The sequence below is a fragment of the Coccinella septempunctata genome, chromosome 9 (genome assembly GCF_907165205.1).
Source record: "Coccinella septempunctata chromosome 9, icCocSept1.1, whole genome shotgun sequence".
Taxonomy (NCBI): Eukaryota; Metazoa; Arthropoda; class Insecta; order Coleoptera; family Coccinellidae; genus Coccinella; species Coccinella septempunctata.
The window spans coordinates 11,116,454-11,140,779 of record NC_058197.1 but is presented as its reverse complement, the minus strand read 5'-3'; the positions used below and the strand labels follow the sequence as shown (position 1 = coordinate 11,140,779).

The window sequence follows — 24,326 nt, the reverse complement described above, 5'->3', positions numbered from 1 at the left end:
TTATTAAAATTCGGGAAATTCATGGCCCACTAACAAAAAATCATCATTATGTGATGTTTTAGTGTTTTTTTTTCAGCATTTATGAACATCCTACCTATATAGATTATACATGATTTTGAAGGAAAACAAGGGTGTTCCATTGACCAAAATATATGTTTGTGTCGTATCTTCAAAACCATACCCCGAGAAAAAAATTGAATAGAACTGGATTCTACGCCAAATTCTGTATCAGAAGTAGTTTTTAGCGCAGCATTATTTCTAATAACTTCAGCGATAAAGGAGGAGTCCGAAAAGTAACAATTTCCAAAATCGCCCTGTATCTCACAAACGGAAACAGTTATGCAAAATCATTTACGACAACTTGAGTTTCATAAAAAAGTAGTACAAGAACGTGAAAACGACAAATCTCTATCTTAAATAATAAGCGAGAAACCTGGCTGTCTCACCCAAAATGGGATGCACTGTACATTATGTTCAGCCTTATGAGGAGGCTTAGCCTCCTTTGCTTCCTCTGACGAGCCATCAAAGCTGTATTTAGATTTTAAACATTATCAATTACAACAAATCGGATTAAAATCGAAAAAAGAATAGCCAATTTTTTATTTGATCGAAACAAAATCCTCAATATTAATGAACATTTCCTCAATTCCAGAAGTCTTTTATCAAATCGGCTCCTTTCTCGCCAATCATGTACGAAACTGCCATAGTGTGACCACTTATCGAAACTGGCACCACGCTGGCATCTACCACCCTCAAGTTATTCACCCCATAAACGTTCAACTTGTTGTCTACCACAGCCTCCTTATCACTTTGCGGACCCATCTTGGCGGTGCCAGTCACGTGCCTCAAACTCCTACCTTGATGTCTGATCGCGCATTTCCAAAAGTCATCCGTGTCGTACTCGTACTGTTCATCACATTCCGGAGCGCATTCTGCATCGAGATAAGCTCCTAACTTCTTGAAGGCCGCGGTTCTTGCGAATTTCTGAGCTAGCCTCACTCCAGCTAGGATTGTGTCAATGTCGTGGCTTTCCTCATCGGATAAAAGATTAAGATCTATTAGAGGTGGCTTAAGAGGGTCTTTACTGTCTATAGTTAAGCTTCCTGACGACTTGGGATGTAGTTGAACGATTGCTATCGATAAAGCTTGCCGCCAATCTTTCCTCTCCTTCGATTTGTGGACGTAGGGAACGAACAGAAGCTCAACATCTGGGTAGTTTCCTTTTTCCTTCGATTCCTCCGTTTTGACATAGGCGATCAAGTCGGTGAATAACTTGGCCATTGGACCTTTGCCTTTCTTCAGGTAATCAACTAGATTCTCCCTCTCGTCCTGGTCTTCTACAGTGGTTTTGTTCAGTATTATGCGAAGACCAGAAAAGCCTAGATGATCTTTTAGGTTTTGGCCAACTTGGAGGTCAGAAAGGACTTCGATTCCTAATTTGTTTAATGCTTCTGCTGGTCCTATTCCAGATAGAAGAAGTATCTGGGGACTGTGAAGAGAACCTGAAATAATTTAAACATCTTAGTGGACCAGTTTGTAGAACCGTGGTGAAATATGGAGTGGTGTGAGAGGATAGTAGTGGATCCATGTTTATGAATGTGTTATCATATTAGTTACCAAATGATTGGTAACTGAGTGCTATATTGCACAGTTTGAGATATATTTATTTTCTGAACTGAGTCAATGATGGTTGCCACGATATAATCAAGATACTAAGCATCCATAAAAAACATTCACTACCATGCTGAGTAGGAAGAGAAATTAAGACCACCAAGTGCTCTTTACCCAAGAAAGCTCACCAAAATAGGCAAGAATAACAAGGTTTCTTCAGCCTGGGTTTTTAGGTAATTCATTATTTTGGTACCCTTTTTGGTATGCACATATATAGAGGTATATAGAGTTTCCAATGAAAAAAGAAACCAAAAGAGGAACACTGTTGGATCCTTCCAGAAAAACTGGCTCGGATTTTTAATACTGCGAGATTGAAAACTATTTCTTGAGAAGGAATATAAGAATTTTTGAGGCTCACCTGCTGAAAGAATTACATCTTTGGTTGATTTGGCGATACATAACTCCCCTTTGCTCAGATACTCAACTCCATATGCTTCTTTGGTATGCGGACTGATAAGTATCTTCAAAGCCTTGCTATTGGGCTTGATCACCAGGTTGTTTCTGGTCTTGACCTCATTCAGATATCCTCTTGAGGCGCTCCATCTCTTACCATTTTTTGTTGTTCCTTGGGCGAAACCAATACCCATTTGATCTTTTCCATTGTAGTCAACGAAGGGAAAATGTAGTTCCTTAGCAGCTGATAGAATGCTTCCTGTTAGAGCTTGCCTGTATTGGGAATTTTCTACGTGGATATTACCGCCCATTTTGTGATACTTCCGGTCGAAATTTTTGAGACATATATCTTCTATTCTCTTGAAATAAGGCAAGACGTCACCATGACACCAACCTTTATTGCCTTGGTCTGCCCATTTATCGAAGTCTCTGGAGTTACCTCTTGTGTATATCATTCCGTTGATAACAGTCGAACCGCCTAAAGCCTTACCACTTTCTATCACGCATTTATGATCTTTAGTTCCTGAAATGGAAACAGGTTAAAAAGTGGGATTTGGAGAATTTTCGCAAGTTTACCAAGGCACCAGGTGGTCTGTGGTGTGGTTTTGTAGCCGTAGTTGAATTTGGACTGGAGAAGATGGTGAACGTTGCTGGGTATCTGGGTTATGTCATCCTCTTCATCCCCAGCTTCCAACAGGAGGATCTTCCATTCTGGCACTTCTGATAGACGATTGGCCAACACGGATCCTGATGCTCCTCCACCAATAATGATGAAGTCAAACTCTTTGGCATCTATAAAAAAATTTGTCTCAAAAGGCCGCCTCCTAATGATGCTTGATTACTTGTCTACAAAACAACACTACTCTGATGAAACCGAATAAACAGGATAATATTCTTCTTATTCTGATTTTTCTATTCTCACCTTACTTCATTTTTCGTCAATTTTTTCTACGTTAACCACGTTTGGTTATAGTTTTGGATTATTTTCACCAGAAAGAGATATAATACGTATGAAAAAATCTTAACTATCCTGTACTAGATTAGGAATTTTACGTTGAAAAAATCCCTTTTGATAACTCATTCACTATTTTTCATATTCTACATTCAAATGGTTGTTTACAAAAAAATCTGCTGAAACGAAACTAGTGACTGCATTCTAACGAGAACTTTTTAGGGAATGAAGAAGGAATTTGGCAAGTTTTTAATAATTTTTTCATATATGAATTTTGGAATTGATATTAGAAATTGATTTTTCTTTTCTTCATATACCAATTTTTCAACATACTATCATACTTATTCTTTTTCAAAATCTAATACTGGATAGTTTTGCTTTTTCATACATATCCGAGCACATATCATATCTTTTCCTGATGAAAATAATCCAAAATTATAATCAAACTTGATCAGCGTAGGAAAAATTGATGAAGAATGAAGTAAGGTCAGAAACTTTTTGAAAAACACATGAACTCATATATCTCGGAAACTCTTGATTTTTGGTTATCAGTAAATATGGTTCAAACGACAGCAAATGATTGATACTAACACCTGCTTCAAGGTTCTCTCCTTATATTAATTAATATTTAATAATTAATTAATTATTTAATAATTAATATAATTATTATTTAATAATTAATATTTCCGGACAAGAGACTAAAGTTTGCGAACTAAGTAAAGTGTACTCACCTGCCAAAACTTCTGTTTCGTTATACTTAGACCTATCAAATTCTTGGTTCTCATCACGATATGCGTATTTTCCTGAAGAACGCTTCAACTCCTCAATTCCTTCCTCATATTCTTCTATATAATTCTCTAGGGCTTCGAAGGGAGATTCACTACTATAACTGAACGACAATGTTGAGTCTAATGAGAAGATGAGAAAGAGAGAAGTGAATATCAACATGTTTGTTTTAGCCTCTTAACCGGTCATGGGCGACTTGATGAGTGTTGGGGAAGTGATGGAATTCTCATCTTATAGTTCCTGAAGATATACACTGATTATCGGAAAAACCAGTTGTTGGTTTTTCGCAGAACGCTCATTTATGTTTTGAAAGTTCAAAACTCGATTTTTTTTTAAAGGCAAAATTTTAACACTTATCGAGAATAGGAACTCATATAATGGGCATCAGAATTATTTTCAGAAATGTTCAAGTATTCTTGATAGTTAGTAAATTAAAAGAAACGGTTTTCACCACAGAGCTGCTCGGTGTCCTTTGTCTGTATGCCACTGACACAAGGCATTTTTTTTCAATCCCTTCTTGTTGTACAGGGTATGAATGCCGGAAAGCTTACACTTAATCTCCGTTATTTTTTCAAGAAGACGAATTTCACGAGAAAAACGATATATCATAAACTATTTCCATAGTAAGGCATTGTATGTAGAAAATGACGAAAATATTCCTAGGTGATGACTTTCCTCGCGTCAGTTGCGTAAAGACTAAGCAAAAGTGACGAAAAATCCAACATCAGCGAAGAAATTTTGAAGTTATAGCTGGAATTTTCAGAGAAAGGAGTGATTTCATGAAATGGCGATATTTCCATAGCACAACGCATTGTATCCGAAAAGTGGTTAGGAAGTCCCGATCTGTTGACTTAACCATTCACTCATCATAAAAAAAAACATTCCAAAGCCCTCTACCACTCGCCAAAACAAACGGAAATTTTTGGCTGTCCTACATTCGTCCGCTGTACAAAACAGAGATATTGAAAAAAAATTGCCCTCTACACTGCCACACAGGTGAAGGATAATGCTTTGTATCTCGGGGTGAAAATCCACCATTACCAAAGGAATGTCGAAGTCACAACTAGTCAAACTAATGCAATTTTTCAGCTGTCCCAACTTTTGCTGTTTAGTTTATTTCATGTTTAACGTGTTTTTCATTACTCATACCAGGATTCGTTCTCAATAAATATTAACCCATGAACTATGAAGTAATTACGTTGAGGTAATGATTATGACATCATCAAAGATCCGTTATACTCAAATGCAATTTATGATACAATGTGGATGATAATTTTTGTTTATTTTCAGGTGAGGTATGATCGGATATACGACCAAACTCATTCATAAGGTAGGGTTCATTGGAGTGAAAAACAATTTAATTTCTGACAAATTACAATACAGAATATTATATCAAAGATGAGATGTCACAGTAGCTATTTGGTCTGTGGAATATTTATGGAAAGTATTGGATTTTATGAGGTGGATTTTTGATCACGTAGACTCGAGTCAGATTGTTTATATCAATAAACTGGGTTTTTCTCCCCTTCTACTCAAATCCTGATTCGTGGACATCAGGAGATATGAATCGTCAACGTATGTAGAGTCCTGTTTTTTTCCTCCTAATTGAAGGATATTCAAGGAAATTACGTAATTCCAAGATTATAGTTTATTCTCGCTTAATATTTTAAAATTATAACATCAGTTAAGTGCATTGAATTAAATCCGATCAAAATCACAGTGAGCATATGAGCATATGCATGCTCCAACTCTTTTGGTTCTTCAAGTAAGATCTACCTTAATTTCATTATATCAATGGGTGTAGTGTATAAACCAATGAAACATTATCTCAGTCCTTTTAAAATGCTTCTAAATATTTACGCCTTATTGCCCATTCTGACATTCACAAACTGTCCTTGTTTGTCTTCTTCCATTCTTCTTTAATCATATCTGCAGCCTTCTCTCCTACCATGATGGTGGGTGCATTTATGTGAGCCGCTAAAGGTAGGGGTATCACACTGCTATCAGCCACTCTCAACTTCTTGATCCCGTACACCTTCAGCTCATGGTCAACAACAGCTTCAGGGTCCTTTTTAGGGCCCATTTTGCATGTTGACGTTTGGTGATGCAGTGTTATCGCCAAATGTTGTAGTCCACACCTCCAATAATCGTCCGAATCAAATTCTTCATTCTCGCAACCGGCTATGGACCAAGGAACCATTTTAGCGCCATACTTTTGCAGGGATGGGCTGGTGTTCACAATCCTTTGGACTTCGCGTATGGAAGCAATGAGAGTTCTCATATCCTCATCCTCAGGATCCGTGAAATAGTTTCCGTAGAATAAAGGAGCTTCCTGTGGATCTTTAGAAGTGAGCTCGATGTTCCCATATGATTTGGGATGGAGCAACATTGGAAAAATTTGAAAACCCGGTTTTCCTATCAGTGGTTTCCATAACGCGTTGAATGATTCGTCGGTTAAACCAAGACTCTTTCTTACTAACGCCCCAGCGTCTGTGTGGAGTCCTAAACCGAGGAATAGAAGCTCGATGTCAGGTAGAGAGGTCGGCCCCTCTTCCTTAACCTTTATATAAGTGACAGCTTCCACTCCTCCAAGTAAGGTGTATGGACCTCTTCCAAATTTCCATTCAATAAATGATGTTATTGGGAGCACATCTGCAGGTGTGATAGTTATGGATTCGTTTACGCTGAACAAAAGACCTACGAATAAGAGATGATCGTACAATTTCTGTCCCACTTGGAGGTCCTGGATTATGGGAATGTTGAGTGATTCGAGTTGATCCTTTGGTCCGATGCCTGTAATTCAGAAAAAAATGTGAAGAAGTCATCAACCGCAAGGAGATAACGTAAAGAACACCTAACGATTTTGGAACTGGGATATTCTAATAAAAAAATTTAAACATTGCCTGATAGCTCAGAAGGTATCTTTCGCGTTTTATGATTTCCATAGAAATTTTGATCTTTCAGTGGCCCCTACAAGTTTGCTTGAGGTACCCGTGAGATTTAGATTGGGTCACCATTCGTAAAACCTGACCACCTTGTTTTCCAATCATTGATTCCTTACTGCATCGAATCTCTGGTCAATTTGATGCAAATACTTGCTTTTCAATGCTACAAAATATATGTGACAACCAAGAGTAACGAAATGAGCTAATTCTTTCGTTTTCACAGGCTCAAATTTAAAATACAGCAACCATTGTACTCTTCCAAGAGTAAGCTATGAAATCTTTCCAGTGTCCATTCTAGAAATGAGTGTTGTTTTTCATACGTAGTTAATGCTGAAGAGGATAGTTAAAAAACAAGTGTTAGATAGTCCTCATCGAGCTCGAAGTTTTTACTACATGTTCTTTGGAACAGATACCTAGAACACTAATTATGGAATTTCTCAGAATTAAAAGTAAACCTACCTGACAGCATGAGGAGTTGTGGCGAATGGAAAGTTCCAGCCGAAGAAATAACTTCCTTTTCAGCCATGGCCGTGTAAGTACGTCCCCTTCTGATATATTCAACACCGTAAGCCTCTCGTGTTACTGGATCAATGAGAATTTTAGTAGCTCTAGCTCCTGTGAGTATAGTTAAGTTTGGCCTGTCCTTCGCAGGTCTTAAGAAGGCTTTTTCGACGCTGCATCTTCTGCCATTCGTTATTGTTCCTTGAACGTACGAAACTCCTAGCTGCTGTTTGCCATTATAGTCCACGTATTTGTAACCAGCTTCCTGACTAGCTTTCACCCACCCATCAGCCGATTCTGTCCTGAAGGGAACATCTTGGACGGTTTGGTAACCTAAGGAGACATTTAAAAACATGAATTCTTGACCTGCATATTCCAGAAATTCGCGAAACTCACTAATTCTACATTCGTTTCTGTGGTATTGGCAGCGCGAGTTTTCAGTTCAATGAATTAATAAGTCAGGCAACAAGATTAACTGGTAGTCAACCCAAATATGTTACATGAGTTACATGAAAGAAAATGTGACAAAATAATAGTGAAGGGACCTTGATGAGAGGTATCTCTGTCAGATAATCACCTCCCTTCCCATGATACTCTGTGTCGTTCACAGCCAGCATGGCATCCTCAGATTTAAGGAAATATTTGAGGACATCCTTGTATCCCCAACCTGGATTGCCCATCTTCTCCCAGTTGTTGTAATCTTCCTTATTTCCACGTACGTACAGCATATAGTTGATGACTGTCGATCCACCCAAAACCTTCCCTCTGGGCCAAGGCATCCTTTCGTTGACCATACCTAGAGTAAATAATTTCATAAGTCCATGATTCATCTACAAAGAGGTAATTTTTACCCAGAGCTACCCCTTCCTGCTGCTCCATGGTGTATCCCCAGTTGAGATCAGTGAATTGTAGAGCCGGTGCTAGGAAGGGTATGTCGGAGAACCCTGTAGCTTCGCGACCCACTTCTAAAAGAAGGATTCTCCATTGAGGTACCTCGGATAGTCTGTTGGCAATCACGGATCCTGCTGAACCTGACCCAATTATCACGAAATCGTATTTTTGTGGTTCTTCTCCATCTCCATATTCTGAAATTGATAGCGAATGATCTACTGCTCATTAGTTTTTGACGGATCGTGTATGAACAGGTTGAAAGACTTCTTTGAACTCGTCCATACATGTTCCAGCTTCACCTGTATCACAACAAATTTACTGCGCGAGCATTGAAGCCCATTGTTATATGCCGATGATGAAATGAAATTCGAAAAAAAAATTAGATTTGCATACCTCTAAAATGTAATATGTTATTCACTTCTGGTTGTAAAGCAATCTGCTTCAAAATAAAATCTGTCATATCACCATCTATTGAAGAAATTAAGTACGTTGACAATAGGAACAGTAGAAACCACTGTAACTTCATTCTGGTATCTGAAAATAATCCAGTGTTGAGCCTATGCTTACTGAAAATTTGAGAAAGGTATAGTCATCTAGAATTGTCGCTGGAAAACTGGGCTAACCAAAACTAAGTAAACATAACGTACTCACACCTGTCTTTATTTAAAATGAAGAAATTTTCAGTATTTATGATCAGATTTACAACAATTGTTTCGACTGACCATGATTTTGTCAAGCTTACCAAAGTAACTAGGACACATAATGACTTGTTTATAAATATACAACTGACCTAGAGAAAGAGATGATACTCCATAAAAATTGTTCAATAGGCCACTTCAAAAAATATGAAAAAAGGATCTGTCCGAATATATGATCTCTAATTCGACGTTTCTAATAGATTCATATCGAAGGTTGTCTTTTTCATGTTATATTGTGTTTAAAATGTGTACTCAAATTTGTTCTTTCGTCTATTTTTGCAAATTTTGTTTTACTTTCTATTTCTTTTCCCAGAATCTCTTCCTTTTGGATACATTCGTTGAATAATCATGATTTTTTATTTTGTCTTTATATTTATTATTTTACCTTAGCTGTTATTAGTTTTATATGTGAACTTAAAATGTTCATTATTACTTGAAGCTTTGTTCAATGTTATTGTGATTGTACTATAGGTTGGTTTATTGTTTTCGTAAAGGAATTTTACTCTCGCTTTCCAATCGTTTTTTCTGAATATTTCCAATAATTTCGAAAATGCTTGTTGGATTGATTCGCATATTGCGTAGAATAAATATGAAATTCAACAAAAAATTGAATTTCATATTCCCTGAAATTGCATATGTTGGTGAACCAACCAATTATAAGAAAACAATCGATTTAATAAATATAATGCTTTGAAATCATTTGATCTGTCAAATATTCTAGGAATTCTATAAACACTTATGCTCTAGAGTCTTGATTCTAAAATTTCTAGAAGTTTTGAGAAGTAAAATTCTCATCAATACACCAAATTGTTTTCAATTGTGTAAGTGTAGGAGATTGTTATACTATATTTCAACTTTGTTTCACAAAAGATTTGTGTTATGGAACTTTTCAATTTTTGGCAAAAAAAAACCGTAAACGACATTTTATTTTTTATTAAGTTCCATGCATTCATGAAATCCTTCATGTGTTAGATAATAAAACTTCAACTTTGGCGTTTGAGAACAAAATTGAGATCTCATAGAAATACGTGGATAAATGAATAGAAAAAACTCACTTATCTCATGCAACAGACTGCAACACTACTTTTCGATGAATGTTTCAGAAATTCAGTATTTTAGGTGATTTATTTTTACTTGAAGACTAAATAAGGCACGTAATGAAAGAATCCTAAAGTACCTAAAAACTTTTTTCGATTACCAAACTGATAGCACGGAACTTTAAATGACCATTACCTGTATTATGAGACAATTATTTTATCTTAGTGGTAGAACGCTCAAACCATGAGAGGAATAGAGGAGTTATGTTGTTAATATTTTGACCCAAAAAATAGACGAACCATGTTTTGATTTACCTTAATCTATCGTGGATTTTTGAGAACGTTACATTATAAATTTGTAGTAGAATTAAAAGAGTATTCCGTGGAAGAAAGGGTGAAAATAATGAAATTATTTGTTAGATATAACGACTCTGAGCGTAGAACAGCGGTTTTATTCAAAGAACGACATCTTGAAAAAATGTATCAGTAGCTTACCATTTGAAAACCTCTTTTAGTGGGCGCATGACAAAATTCATTTATGATACAATGTGGATGATATTTGTTTTTATTTTCAGGTGAGGGTATTGGATAGGTATACGATAAACCTCATTTATAAGGTAGGGTTCACAGGAGAGGAAAACAATTCAATTTCCTATTAAACACAATACAATAATACTATGTCAAAGATTGGAAGTCGCAGTATTGACTTGGTCTGTGGAATATTTATTGAAAGTATTGGATAAACTTATTTTACGAGGTAGAATTTTGATCACATAGACTCGAGTACAATTTTTTATATCAATTGAGTTGGTTTTTCTCCCTCTCTACTCCAATTCTGATTCGTAGACATCAGGAGGGATGAATTGTTCAACGTCTAGAGTCCTGCTTTTTTGCCATTCCTCCTTCACCATATCAGAGAGCTTCTCTCCTATCATAATAGTTGGCGCGCTTGTATGCGCAGTCACTGCCTTGGGTATTACACTACAATCGGCTACCCTCAAATTCTTCACACCGTAAACCCTCAATTTATGATCCACCACAGCTTCAGGGTCACTTGGAGGACCCATCTTACAAGTGGACACTTGGTGGTGTAAGGTGGGCGAGATGTGTCTCAAAGCGCACTCCCAGTAGTCGTCAGAGTCGAATTCAGCCAGTTCGCATCCAGGTATCGGTGTTGGATGGATTTGGGCATTGTACCTCTGCATAGAAGGAAACTTCATTATCCTCTGCACCTCCCTGATTCCAGCGATGAAAGCCTTGATGTCGGAATTTTCAGGGTCTGTAAAGTACCTCCCGTGAAACTTGGGGTCGTCCAGGGGTGACTTGGAGTTCAGTTCGATGTAACCGTACGATTTTGGATGCATCAACATCGGCAGTACCATAACGGCGTTCTTACCCTCCAGAGGCCTCCAGAATTTATTGTATATCTCATCTGTTATCCCGAAGGATTTTCTGTATATCAACCCTTGGTCGGTGTTGAAACCTCCGCCGATAAAAAGCAGTTCGATGTCGGGATATTTCTTGTTCTTCTCCTTCGATTCCTTTGTTTTCATGTACGTGAAAGATTCCACTCCACCCAGAGATGTCACTGGGCCTCCACCCCGTAAGAACTTCATGATGCTCTTGGGCGTTGTCAACTCTTCCTGCTTGTAAACTATGCTCTCGTTGACTGTGTATGTGAGGCCTACGAATGTTATGTGGTCGTACATTTTTTGACCCACTGGAAGATCTTGAAGAACAGGGATGTCGAATTTTCGAAGATGCTCCCTTGGTCCGATTCCTAAAATTTAGAAAATGAGATAATTCAAATAAAGAACATCACTTTTAGACTATGAGATATGAATAAAACATGTTAGACCTTGCTGAGAGAAATTGAAGGCACGAGGTACCATTTTGAAAAGAAGAAATTGATAATTGGGGATTTCTTTGTATTCTTTACATTGAGCCTTATTTTCAAACTTCGTATTATTTTATCTCACATTTTCTGTAAAAACTATGATGGATGGCAACAATTGAGGGAAATCCAAGAAAATCAATCAATTCCAAGATAATAGTTTATTTTCACTTCTTATTTTAAAATAGTAACATCAGTCAAGTGCATTGAAATTAATCCAATACAAATAGCAAGAATTTTAATGAATTTAAAGCACAGTGGCCACATGAGCTACTTGTCAAAGTATATTCTTCAACTCTTTGGAAGATGAATATGAAGTTGTTTTTAAGTTTCATTTTCTTCAACCAAGATCCACTTGAATTTCACTACATAAATGGTTGTAGTGTAGAAACCCATTACACATTATTTCGGTCCTTTTAAAATGCTTTAATCGTTTTTAAATCACGCCTTGTTTCCCATTCTGGCTCTAAAATTTCACAAACTGTCCTTGTTTATCTTCTTCCACTCTTCTTTAACCATATCTGCAGCCTTCTCTCCTACCATGATGGAGGGTGCATTCATGTGAGCCCCTATAGGTAGGGGTACCACACTACTATCAGCCACTCTCAACTTCTTGATCCCGTACACCTTCAGCTCATGGTCAACCACAGCTTCAGGGTCCTCTTTAGGGCCCATTTTGCATGTTGCCACTTGGTGGTGCAGTGTTTGAGCCAAATGTTGTAGTCCACACCTCCAATAATCGTCCGAATCAAATTCTTCACTCTCGCAACCGGCTATGGACCAAGGGACCATTTTAGCGCCATACTTTTGCAGGGATGGGCTGGTGTTCACAATCCTTTGGACTTCGCGTATGGAAGCAATGAAAGTTCTCATATCCTCATCCTGAGGATCCGTGAAATAGTTTCCGTAGAATATAGGATCTTTCTGTGGATCTTTAGAAGTGAGCTTGATTTTTCCATATGATTTGGGATGGAGCAACATTGGAAAAACTTGAAAACCCGGTTTTCCTATCAGTGGTTTCCATAACGCGTTGAATGATTCGTCGGTTAAACCAAAACTCTTCCTTATTAACGCCCCAGCGTCTGTGTGGAGTCCTAAACCTATGAATAGAAGCTCGATGTCAGGTAGGGAAATTGGTTCCTCTTCCTTAACCTTTATATAAGTGAAAGACTCCACTCCTCCAAGATCAGTGTATGGACCCCTTCCAAATTTCCATTCAATGAATGATTTTATTGAGAACATATCTTCAGTTCTGATAGTTATGGATTCGTTGACGCTGAACAAAAGACCTAGGAATGTTAGATGATCGTACATTTTCTGTCCCACTTGGAGGTCTTGGATTATGGAAATGTTGAGTGATTGGAGTTGATCCTTTGGTCCGATGCCTACAATTCAGAAAAAAAGGTGAAGAAGTCATCAACCGGAAAGAGAAAACGTAAAGACATCATTCGTAAAACTTGACCACCTGGTTTTCCACTCGTTGGTTTCTTCATCGCATTGAATCTCTGGTCAATTTGATGCAAATACTTCGTTTTCAAAGCTACAAGATGTATGTGACTACCAAGAACAACGAAATGAGCTCTTCTTTCGTTTTCTCTGGATCAACTTTGATATACATGAAACATTGTACTCTTCTGAAATCAAGCTATGGAACCTATAATAGAAGTAAGATAGCCTTATCGAACTCGAAGATCTTGTACTGCTTTCACAAGATGTTCGTCTTGATGTTCTTTTGGACAGATTCCTATAACACTAATCATGGAATTTCCCAAAATTAAAAGTAACCCTACCTGAAAGCATGAGGAGTTGGGGCGAATGGAAAGCTCCAGCCGAAGAAATAACTTCTTTTTCAGCCATGGCCGTGTAAGTACGTCCCCTTCTGATATATTCAACACCGTAAGCCTCTCGTGTTACTGGATTAATGAGAATTTTAGTAGCTCTAGCTCCTGTGAGGATAGTTAAGTTTGGCCTGTTCTTCGCAGGTCTTAAGAAGGCTTTTTCGACGCTGCATCTTCTGCCATTCGTTATTGTTCCTTGAACGTACGAAACTCCTAGCTGCTGTTTGCCATTATAGTCCACATATTTGTATCCAGCTTCTTGACAGGCTTTCACCCATGCATGAGCCGATTCTGTCCTGAAGGGAACATCTTGGACGGTTTGGTAACCTAAGGAGACATTTAAAAACATGAACTCTTGACCTGTACATTACAGAAATTCGTGACACTCAATAATTCTACATTCGTTTCTGTTGTATTGGCAGCGCGAGTTTTCAGTGCAATGAATAAATAAGTCAGGCGACAAGATTAACTGATAGTCAACCCAAATAGGTTCCATGAGTGAAAATTTGGAGTTTATAGACACAAAATAATAGTGAAGGGACCATGATGAGAGGTATCTCTGTCAGATAATTACCTCCCTTTCCATGATACCCTGTATCGTTCACAGCCAGCATGGCATCCTCAGATTTCACGAAATATTTGAAGACATCTTTGTATCCCCAACCTGGATTACCCATCTTCTCCCAGTTGTTGTAATCTTCCTTATTTCCACGTACGTACAGCATATAGTTGATGATTGTCGATCCACCCAAAGCCTTCCCTCTGGGCCAAGGCATCCTCTGGTTGACCATACCTAGAGAGAATAATTTCATAATTCCATGATTCATCTACAAAGAGGTAATTTTTACCCAGAGCTACTCCTTCCTGCTTCTCCATGGTGTATCCCCAGTTGAGATCAGTGAATTGTAGGGCCGGTGCTAGGAAGGGTATGTCGGAGAACCCTGTAGCTTCGCGACCTACTTCTAAAAGAAGGATTTTCCATTGAGGTACCTCGGATAGTCTGTTGGCAATCACGGATCCTGCTGAACCTGACCCTATTATCACGAAATCGTATTTTTGTGGTTCTTCTCCATCTCCATATTCTGAAATTGATATCAAATGATCTACTGCCCATGAGTTTTTGACGGATCGTGTATGAACAGGTTGAAACACTTCTTTGAACTTGGCCATACACTTTCCAACTTCATCTGTATCACAACAAAATTAGTACAAGTACTGAAGTCCATTGTTATATGCTGTTTAAGAAATGAAATCCGAAAAAAATTATTGCATTTGCATACCTCTAAAATGTAACGTGTTATTCATTTCTGCCTGAATAGTAATCTGCTTCAGAAGAAAATCTGTCATATCTTTCTGTCCATCTACGACAGAAATCAAGTACGTTGACAATAGGAACAGTATAAACCACTGTAACTTCATTCTAGTATCTGAAAATAGTCCAATATCGAGCCTGCCTACTGAAAATTGAAGAAAAGTATGGGTCAGTCATCTAGAATTGTCGCAGAAAAACTGGGATAACCAAAACCAAGTTAACATAATTAATTTTTTTTTCTTTTTTCTTTATGTTTATTATTTTACCTTTGCGGTTATTAGTTTTATATATAAGCACAAAATATTCATTATTTCAACCTTTTGTTGCATGGTATTGGTAATTGTAGTAAAAGTGGATTAATTTTTTTCTTAGGGTAATTCAATACTTGCTTCCCAAATTTTTTTTTATTTTTCAGGTATTTCGAAGATGCTTTCGAGATTGATTCGAACATTGATTAGAATGAACATATGAAATTAAACCGAAATGCAGAAAAAAAGGAAATATAATTGGCTTAAATCACACTTTACAGGGTGTCCCACAGTGTGTAGCCCACTGAATGGCAGAACGAATCAAAGGACTGTTCTGAAAATTTGAGTAATTGGCAATGTTACTACAAACCTCGTTTTTCAAATACACTTTTCATTATAACTTTTTTCGCTTTTCTATCTCCGTCTTAGTATTATGATCTCATAGGAATACGTGGATAAATGAATAAATAAAAACTCACTTATCTTATGCAACAGACTGCAACACTACTTTTCGATGATTGCTGTAGGAATTCAGTATTTTAAGTGATTTAATTTTACTTGAAGACCAATAAGGCACGTAAAGAAAGAAACCTAGAGTAACTGAAAACTCTTCTTGATTACCGAACTGATAGCACGGAACTTTAAATGACCATTACCTGTACTATGAGACAATTATTTTATCTTGGTGATAGAACGCTCAAACTATGCGAGAAAATTGTTGATTCTACTGCGATGAGTAATTTTCTTGTTTTACAAGTTTTTTTCCGATTCACTTAGTAAATAGTTCAACATTTTCGCGTATTTGATATGGAATACGACACATTCCATAGATGTGGAATGAATACATTCGATATACAGGGTAGTCCAACGAAAACCTAATACCTCGATTTTTCGATAAAAATGACCTTAACGCCCTAACGGGGATGAGCACAACACCATGATCTTGAATAGGAATGAGGGGTGTAACAACAGAAATAGTAAAATAGGCAAGGTGGAATTTATCTCGACAATATTATTCTTATCTATCCGACATATTTCAAAGGTATTGAGTTGTTGATTTTTTGTTGATTTTCTTTACAAAAAAGTAGAGGGACCATGGTTTTGATTTACCTGAGTCTATTATGGATTTTTAGAACGTTACAAGTGTGCCAAAGCGATTGTTAAATTGTAGAAGAATTGAAAGAGTGCATTTCGCGGAAGACAGGGTGATAAAATACCATTCAAAAACCTCTCGTAGTGGGCGTATGAAGAAATTCTCTATCATACATTCAAAAGGTTGTGTGATTTGATATAAAAAGTGACCTATTCGAGCATTTTTTTTACAAAAAAGTAAATACCGAAGATATGAACATAAAATGAAGGATAATGAGGAACAGTTTGAAACAAATAGAAGAAATTTAACTTGTCTATAGTTAAATTTCTCAGAGAGTTGTGTCCGCAAAATTGCTTCAATTTTTTTGGAAATCGAATATATGAATTTTTTGCGATACTTTTTACTACTTTGTATGCCTCGATATATTATTGATTCAGCATTTGAAAAACATAATTTTGGTATCGGTCGCATTTTCTCGTATGAAAAAATTTAATTATTTTTCAGGTAGCTAAGATTAACTTCATTAGGTATTACATCTTTAAATACCTACCGGACATCCAATAACAACAGATGTTGATACTTGACTGTTTGAACTTGAAACACTTTCACAGACAGGACCCGTTCTCATAATAACACGTACCAGAAACATCTGAAGACCCTCGACCATTTTTCTCCAAGAGTTCTTCAACGCAGTCTCGTTGAGGTCAAATAACCCATCGATTCGATTTTCGCCGTGCGTATTTGAATAACGTCCCGTTTATTTTTTTAAATTTCGTACCAAAAGTTTATCGACCTTTTACAGAGATAAAGGAACCGAAAGGATTCCTGTTAATTGAATATCTGTCCTTGTTGAAAGACTCGAATTGGTCAAGGAGCATTTACTCATTCATTATTATTCAATGCTAATTTCAGTTTTACCTAGCGAAGAATTCTCAATTTTACTACAAATTCTGTTGAATAGCATCAATTATGGAATTGTATTCTTTATTGAGAACGAAGAAACAGCGAAAATATGTCATAACTATCAGATGAGTACCGATTTTGGAATACTCTGGAATGTTGCCAAAACAAATTTCCTATTATTATAGGAACATTGCGAACAAATTCAGGATACCAAAGTCTGAGTTGTTTGTATTTGGAAAGGCCCTTAAGACCTTCGTTGGGAAATGCTTCTTTCCCAAGATACAGGGCGTTGAAGTTGAATATATTCCAGATAAATCACGAATTTTTCCATATTTTTGAAACGGCCTGAAAAATTCGATTTGAAAAAATGGATACCTCATTTACGGCCAGTGGCGTGATTGAACTTTAAGTAGGTACCTTTAATTTTGAAGCTTTCTCTAAAACTACTAAAAATATCACTGAAGGAAGCTTTTAGCTTGAAGGGACTTAAATTTGATTATGAATCTGGACTTGAGATGATTTTTTTATGTCGAATACCTCGTTTTCAGCAAAAAATATAAAACTGTTTGGTACTCATAAGAAAACTTGAGTGGAGAGCAATCAAACAATGAATTTTATTTCATCAAAAAGCTTTTAAAACAACAAGAATTAGAAGTAAGGCTATTGAAATAGACAGGATGAGTCTTTGACTTGAACAAATATTTTAACAATCATTTGACCTAAGAAATCTACTGTTAAAATATTTGTAGGAGTCAAAGACTCACCCTGTATAATTCTTATATTCAAATTTCCATATCGAGAGTTTGATTTTTCGTTTATTGATTCTTCCACTTCTGCTCAATTTAGATTATCTCAATCAGATTGTACAATAGTTTAAATTCAGATTTTTTTTATTTAGTATCTTGTGTTATTAATTATAAGGAAAACTCAATAACACCAGTTAATTATTGGATTGATTGTGACCATCGTGAATCCTTACTGATACTCCCATTCATATCCACGATCCAGTCTATATTTTGGTGGTTCATTCGGAACTTGAGGTCTTTCTATCAGGTCACTTCCAGTAATTCGATAATTCAAGTTTTTGCCAGCGACGTAAGATTGTATTTTGGCCGAACCATAGGGATTGTAAAGTGGTCCATCACCAATTTCTTCGACCTCTTGCCTGAAATATAGCCATTCAGGTTATCCGATTATAAACACCTCACACAAAGTACGACATCGTAACACAGTACCAAAACCACACACAGCACATTCACGCCCACACAGAAACACTCAACAACCGGCTACTTAACCTCAACCACAACACACACCCAACTACCCACCCATAATCACAAGCGCAAACAAAGAAACAAACAAACATATAAACAAAAATACACACATACATAAATACACATTCAAAAACAATTCAAAAACAGTTCAAACACACTCACACACGTTTTTTGGTAAACGTAATGTAGCAAGTTTGATGCACTCACTTAACTATCCTGTATCCTTCCTCATCAGCAACGTAATGCACAGTCCTTCTGAAGAAGCCATCTTCGTAAGTGTAACTCCCAGTGACTCTAGTTCCATCTCTAGTCTCTTGCCTCTGATGTAAATTCCCATTGATATCATCTTGGACGTCCGAGGAGAAGCTGTATCTGGCGTTTTCGGCTTGGCTTTTAGATGTAATACGATCCAATTCTTCTTCGGTTTTCTCTATTGTCGCTACTGACTGTTTCACTTCACTCTGCAGCATATTCGTGAAATAATTATCTTTATATTTTCTGGTTACTTTTTCGGTGTATGTTGGATTGTATCTACTTTTATTTCGATTACTCTGAGTTCCTCGTCGAAAATGACTCTGGAGTTGTCCCAACCTCCTTTGCGAACTTGTCCTTGTTGAATTATAATGTGAATATCGAGGTCTGGACTTTGGCACACTTTGGGTATCTCTGAAACGATGCTGGGATTCTTCTTTACGAGGATTTTGCCTATTTCGAGTTTGATATTCAAACGTTCTAGGTATTGACGTTGAAAGAGGCGACCAAGATATTTCTTCCTGTGGTGATTCGTGAAAATGTTTATTGAACTCCTCTTGCCCTTCAATGTAGATATGCTCTTCTGGGTGTCTAGTTACATCTTCCGAATCGAAGTTTTTGGTCGAAGCTGTTTGGTTTAAAGGCTTCTCTTGAATACCTGTTTGTTTCCTCAGTTGTCGTGTGATATCGATGAGTTTTCTTACAACTAAAGGAGATATCTTTTGTTTAAGAGGAGACGGTGGCATGCTCAACGACTTTATGAGAGCTGTTTGTACGAACCGAATAAATTCATTTTTGGGATCATCCGACTCAGATCTGGTATCCTGAAGTTCTTCCATTGTACTGGATTCTTCTCTTTTGATGTTTTCATCCAGTCCATCAGCTTTCGCACTTGTCGGAGATGCATAAGTTGACGGAAATCTGGAGTCATACAAATTTTCTTTTGATGATTCTTGCGTCGTTATACTCGCAGGTGTTTCATCAATTCTAGTGCTGTCTTCTGACTGTGAATTCGATTGGTTGAGATTTGATTGTGTTGATTTCTCAGCGTTTAAGCTGTCATTAGGTTGGTTTTTAAGTACTTTCAAGTTGAAGGTATTTTTGTCATTGGTTTCATGGAGAAGTGTTGATTTCGTTGTCTGAAATTTAAGAAAAATTGATTAAAATTAAAAAATAATTAATAAGTTCGAGTTTTAGAAATGAAAGTGTCCCTTTGTTCCTCATATCTTATATCAGTATTGAAAATATTAATATACAAGATATTTGAGAACAGATTAACAATAATTATGTCAGCAGAGTCGAGTTTTTTTTTTGTTTCTCGGGGAGTCGATCCACTTTGCGAATATATTCATGAGCAAACTTGTTTTCTCTAAAAGAAACGGTACATTCAGCTACTCTTAGGTCAGTAGAACTTATTTAATGTAGGTCCATTTATATTTGCTCAGTCGAGAACATTATATAGGAGATATGTCCCGCATTGAAAATTTGTGTTTGAAAACTATTTCAGATTGGAAATTCCTCCAAGCAACTAAAAATAATTTTTTATTTTCATTTGAAACCAACATTGTTTACCTCTGCATCGACACTTATAGTAGAATGCATGTTCAAATAACTGAATAAATGAATGTGAAAATGAATGAATGGATGAATAAATACGGTTTTTTTCCCCCAATTAATATACACCAAAAATTCTTCGTTACGGAAATACAGCGTGAGAGAATTCATCCAAGAAATATATTTTTTTCAATATTTACATAACCATTTCATATTTTTCTATAATGCGCCAATCAGTAACCTATATACAGAATAACTGATGAAATTTTCAAGAGAAAAAATTGATATACGTCACTGTTCCATCTCTTTCAATTTTATTTCAATATATGTTGTTTCATATGGACGTTTTTTTCTGAAAAAAAAATTAGTACATCGTAATGACAAGGTTCTGAAAAAACCCTCCACTTTATATACCAAACCATAGAATTTACAGAGAAAAAGTTGTACTGGATGAATCAGTTTACAGTAATTTGATATGATGAACCGACTTATATAGGGGGTTAAGTTACCTTTTTTCAACACCCATAATTTCTATAGGTTTCAGATTGTCGTTTTGGGTTTTTTAGGTAGATGCCTTTTATTATAGCTATCGAATTGATGTTTGTGCCAGAAATTTCAAGGAATATCCTAACTTCGACCACCTTTTTACAAACAGGACATGCTGAATAGCTCTAATGAAGTGTTATCACAAAAATGATAGTTTTCTCTTGATTTTCCAAATGAGACGCCCTATATATAAAATGCATATAACATCAATGGCATAACACTGTGTTTTTCATTCATTTGATGGTTTTCATGAAAGTATTCCAGCTTTTTTCATTTTGAATCTAGTTTTTGGAATTCTCCTCTTTCTTAATAACAAGAAGCATAAGTATCTACTCCTAAATGCTAATTTTAAATGTTATTATCAATGATCTTTATATCATGCTTCTTGCTGCTATGCAATAGAAAAACACCATCTTCCATTGAAAACTTGGTCCTTTGGACAAACCTCTGTGAAATTTAAAAAAAAATCGAGAACCATCCAGTAAGATCCTCACCTGCTTTCCGATCCGATCTTCTTATTTCAAGGGTAGAAAATTGAAGGCAGAATGAAAAAAGCTGTAGTTCCGAAAGTGATGGTCATAATGTTGAATAAATTTGATTTCTAACAGACTTATGATAATAGATATAGATGTTGTTGAAGATACCTGTGCTAGTGCGAATTCTACTAGGAGCAAAATAGCGACAAATTTGGTTATCATGTTGCAACACTACTAACGTTTAATTCCGATGCTGGCCAGTCCGTAAGTTATTTAGCCGAATTTTTTTTCGTAGAATGATCATTTTCCTTCAAGTTGAACTAGTTTTGGTTTCAACTTCTTAATTAGATGACGCCCTTCACATTTGATTGGTTATTTCGTATTTTCCTGTTCTTCAGGTGAGTGGTGTGAAATATGTGGAATGAAGTTGAAAGGAGACATCACTCATCGAAAATGTATGAATGCATTTTTGATAGAACCCTTGTGAGCGATACAAATACTTTTCTGAGAGGAATGACTAACCAGAGTTCAGCTTTCAAGATGTTCTCGATGGTTTATCTTTGGAATTGCTATGGCTAACACAATGGATTTTTTACAAAATTCCAGTTCAATCTAAGCATTCAAGTAATAAAGAATTGAAGAGGAAATTTCAAAAAAGCAAAGTTCTTGTTTCTTCATAATATGATGACTCTTTTAAATAATCATTATTTTTCTGTTCTCTATATCTGGTATGGATATCTAGGATGAGTTTGACATTTTTGATGGATTGTGAGAATGTTGTGGAAAGAAAAGTCTACCAGAATTCACTAACTATATCAAAAATTTTATTACAATAAGGAATTGAATGAACACAATAATCAGAACAATGAAAGAAGCATGTACAATCATCATAAATTCTGTCCCTAGGGTAGCCTCATAGTTGTTCATTCAAGTTTCTCCACAACCTTTGGACCAACAGCAGAAATACTTTTCACCTTGTAAGACAAATGAGAACCATGAGCTTCAGTATCTACGGATGCTGTTCCTTCGAGATTTATCTTTGGACCTTCCAAAGGAATTACCTCAGACCTAAAATACAGTTTCTTTATGTTAGTTTTTGAGGGATATAAGTGACTGCATCCCTCGGTTTACCATTTCTGATCATGCAGAAAATGGTAAGCTATATAGGCTATCTACCACCTATAATATCGAATTTAAATCTGTGTCATATGGGGTCCAAAATTCAGAAGAATAGGAGATTGAGTGTATTGTTTCGAAAAAAATAATTGTGTTTGATATATTATACAAATTTTGGGTTAGAACTACTCACTTGACGATTCTGTATCCTTTATCATCTGCAACATAATGGATAAGCCTCCAGAAAAATCCATCGCTATAGCCATAAGAGCCCTCAACTTTCAGTCCATCCCTTACTTCACTCCTCTGCTGTGTTAGGTCATTTATTTTGTCGTCGATGTTCGTATTGAACGAATAACTAAAAATTAGAGTTCACCAGAAAAGATTTTCTCCAGATTTTTTTCAATATTTCTCTTTAACTTAAAGCGATTCAAATATGAGTATGTGTCGTGAAAGTAATGATATTGAAAATAATGATTCGTTTCGAATATCATAATATATCCTATATAGGCTAGGTTTAATTTGTCTTATCACTCATGAATATGTAAAGACTGAAAAGCATTTCACATTGGAAATTCAAAAATATTCAAGAAATTAAAACTCCTTGGTCACTGGCTTGAGGGAAGGAATTTATTCAGTATACGGGTTGTCCAGAGATGACACGGACGAAACTTATGGAACTGCTAATATGTCCAAAACTGCATTGTTACTCACACACAGAATGATTTGTAAATTTGGTCGAAATATGACTTAAAAATAGAAAAATTATCCGATTCGGATTAAACTTGGTCTATGAATTAAAGTGCAAGGCCTTAACGAGTACCCTTCTCAACGAAATCCACATCAGGACCGGAATATTCTAGTTTTTCCTGTTAAGTTCTTGTGAAACTAACTTTCCATCTTTAGAGGGCTGGACCCATACTATTTTTGACAAGGAATCACCCCTTGAATATCTTCGCAACTATTCTTTCACACCATGTTTATAATAATTATTTGTACATTGTTCGCACAATTTTTCAAGGGACTCACTGTGCATTTTTATTTTGCTGAAGCTCTAACTCCGTAGGTTTTTTGAGTATTGATGTTCCATTGGACCGGCCATGAACCGCTCTTGTGCTCTCCTCCAAATTTTCTGATTGTAAATGATGCTGCCATCTTGGGTTAGAAAGTTGAGGTAGGCAGTTTACAGCCACCAGCAAACTGGTCAGCAGAATCTGTTTTACGAAAAGTTATTAATGAGCGCTTCTGGGTAGTATTCTAACATCGGGTAACTTACGATTTTCATGTTTTTGAGGAGTTTGAATTGACAATTTCACGTTCACGAACACTGACCAAACTCATCATTTGGTTCATCATTTATATATGGACTTGTGCTGAAGAACGAAATAATTAAAGAAATTAGTTATTGATGTTATGAACTTTTGATGAGTTTGATATGATCGCTATGTGGAAAAACAGCAAAAGTGATTATTTATTTTAGAAAGTACCTAATCTACAGTTCCTTCGATAATCTATCGCGTTTATCCAAGACAGATCAATTTTATCTTCATGAACACCTCATAGTCAAACTATTTTGAGCATTTTTATTTCTCATTCATACTGCATTTATTGTCACTAAGGAAATGATGAAAGATAGTTCGTTTTCAACTCTGTTGATAGAGTTTATTGATCAAAATCATCCAGTTTTGAAATTTTTGATAGTAGTTTTTCAATTGTGATCAAATACATGAATCAGATATAAAAATCGCGAAAGCATCGATAAAAATGCTTTTTCCAATTTTGACGTATGAAGTGACGTTTTTTAGAACTGATTGACGTTACGAAACGTCTTACTTGGTGTAACTAGTTGCACAAAATTTATTTTGTATTATAAATTTTGATAACACAATTATTTCAATGTTTATTTCTTCCTCAATCTATAACATTTTCAAATGGAAGAAATGTTAACT

At 36.2% G+C, this 24,326-nt stretch overlaps 3 protein-coding genes across 3 annotated transcripts in view; 1 reads left to right on the top strand and 2 right to left on the bottom strand.

Moving 5' to 3' along the window:
• Positions 1-24,326, top strand: part of LOC123320672 (flotillin-2) — a 248,107-nt gene that overhangs the window by 35,843 nt on the left and 187,938 nt on the right. The window lies entirely within an intron of this gene.
• On the bottom strand, positions 5,613-9,977 carry LOC123320661 (glucose dehydrogenase [FAD, quinone]-like). The gene is made up of 6 exons (XM_044908037.1): positions 9,893-9,977; positions 8,533-8,673; positions 8,100-8,333; positions 7,826-8,044; positions 7,207-7,581; positions 5,613-6,595 (listed from the first exon to the last, which is right to left on the bottom strand). Exons 2-6 carry the CDS (start codon positions 8,663-8,665, stop codon positions 5,685-5,687), a joined length of 1,872 nt encoding a protein of 623 aa, XP_044763972.1. The 5' UTR covers positions 8,666-8,673; positions 9,893-9,977; the 3' UTR covers positions 5,613-5,684.
• Positions 12,200-15,046, bottom strand: LOC123320660 (glucose dehydrogenase [FAD, quinone]-like). The gene is made up of 5 exons (XM_044908036.1): positions 14,887-15,046; positions 14,455-14,688; positions 14,181-14,399; positions 13,559-13,933; positions 12,200-13,153 (listed from the first exon to the last, which is right to left on the bottom strand). The coding sequence occupies exons 1-5, from the start codon at positions 15,023-15,025 to the stop codon at positions 12,243-12,245; spliced, it is 1,878 nt and encodes a 625-aa protein (XP_044763971.1). The 5' UTR covers positions 15,026-15,046; the 3' UTR covers positions 12,200-12,242.

Coding starts and splice junctions, on each gene's coding strand:
- LOC123320661 (XM_044908037.1), bottom strand. CDS start 8,665: ATGAAGTTACAGTGGTTTCTACTGTTCCTATTGTCAACGTACTTAATT. Junction 8,045..8,099: donor GCAGGAAGGGGTAGCTCTGG/GTAAAAATTACC, acceptor TATTTACTCTAG/GTATGGTCAACGAAAGGATG. Junction 6,596..7,206: donor ACAACTCCTCATGCTGTCAG/GTAGGTTTACTT, acceptor TCTGAATTACAG/GCATCGGACCAAAGGATCAA.
- LOC123320660 (XM_044908036.1), bottom strand. CDS start 15,025: ATGAAGTTACAGTGGTTTATACTGTTCCTATTGTCAACGTACTTGATT. Junction 14,400..14,454: donor GCAGGAAGGAGTAGCTCTGG/GTAAAAATTACC, acceptor TATTCTCTCTAG/GTATGGTCAACCAGAGGATG. Junction 13,934..14,180: donor AGGGTATCATGGAAAGGGAG/GTAATTATCTGA, acceptor ATGTCTCCTTAG/GTTACCAAACCGTCCAAGAT.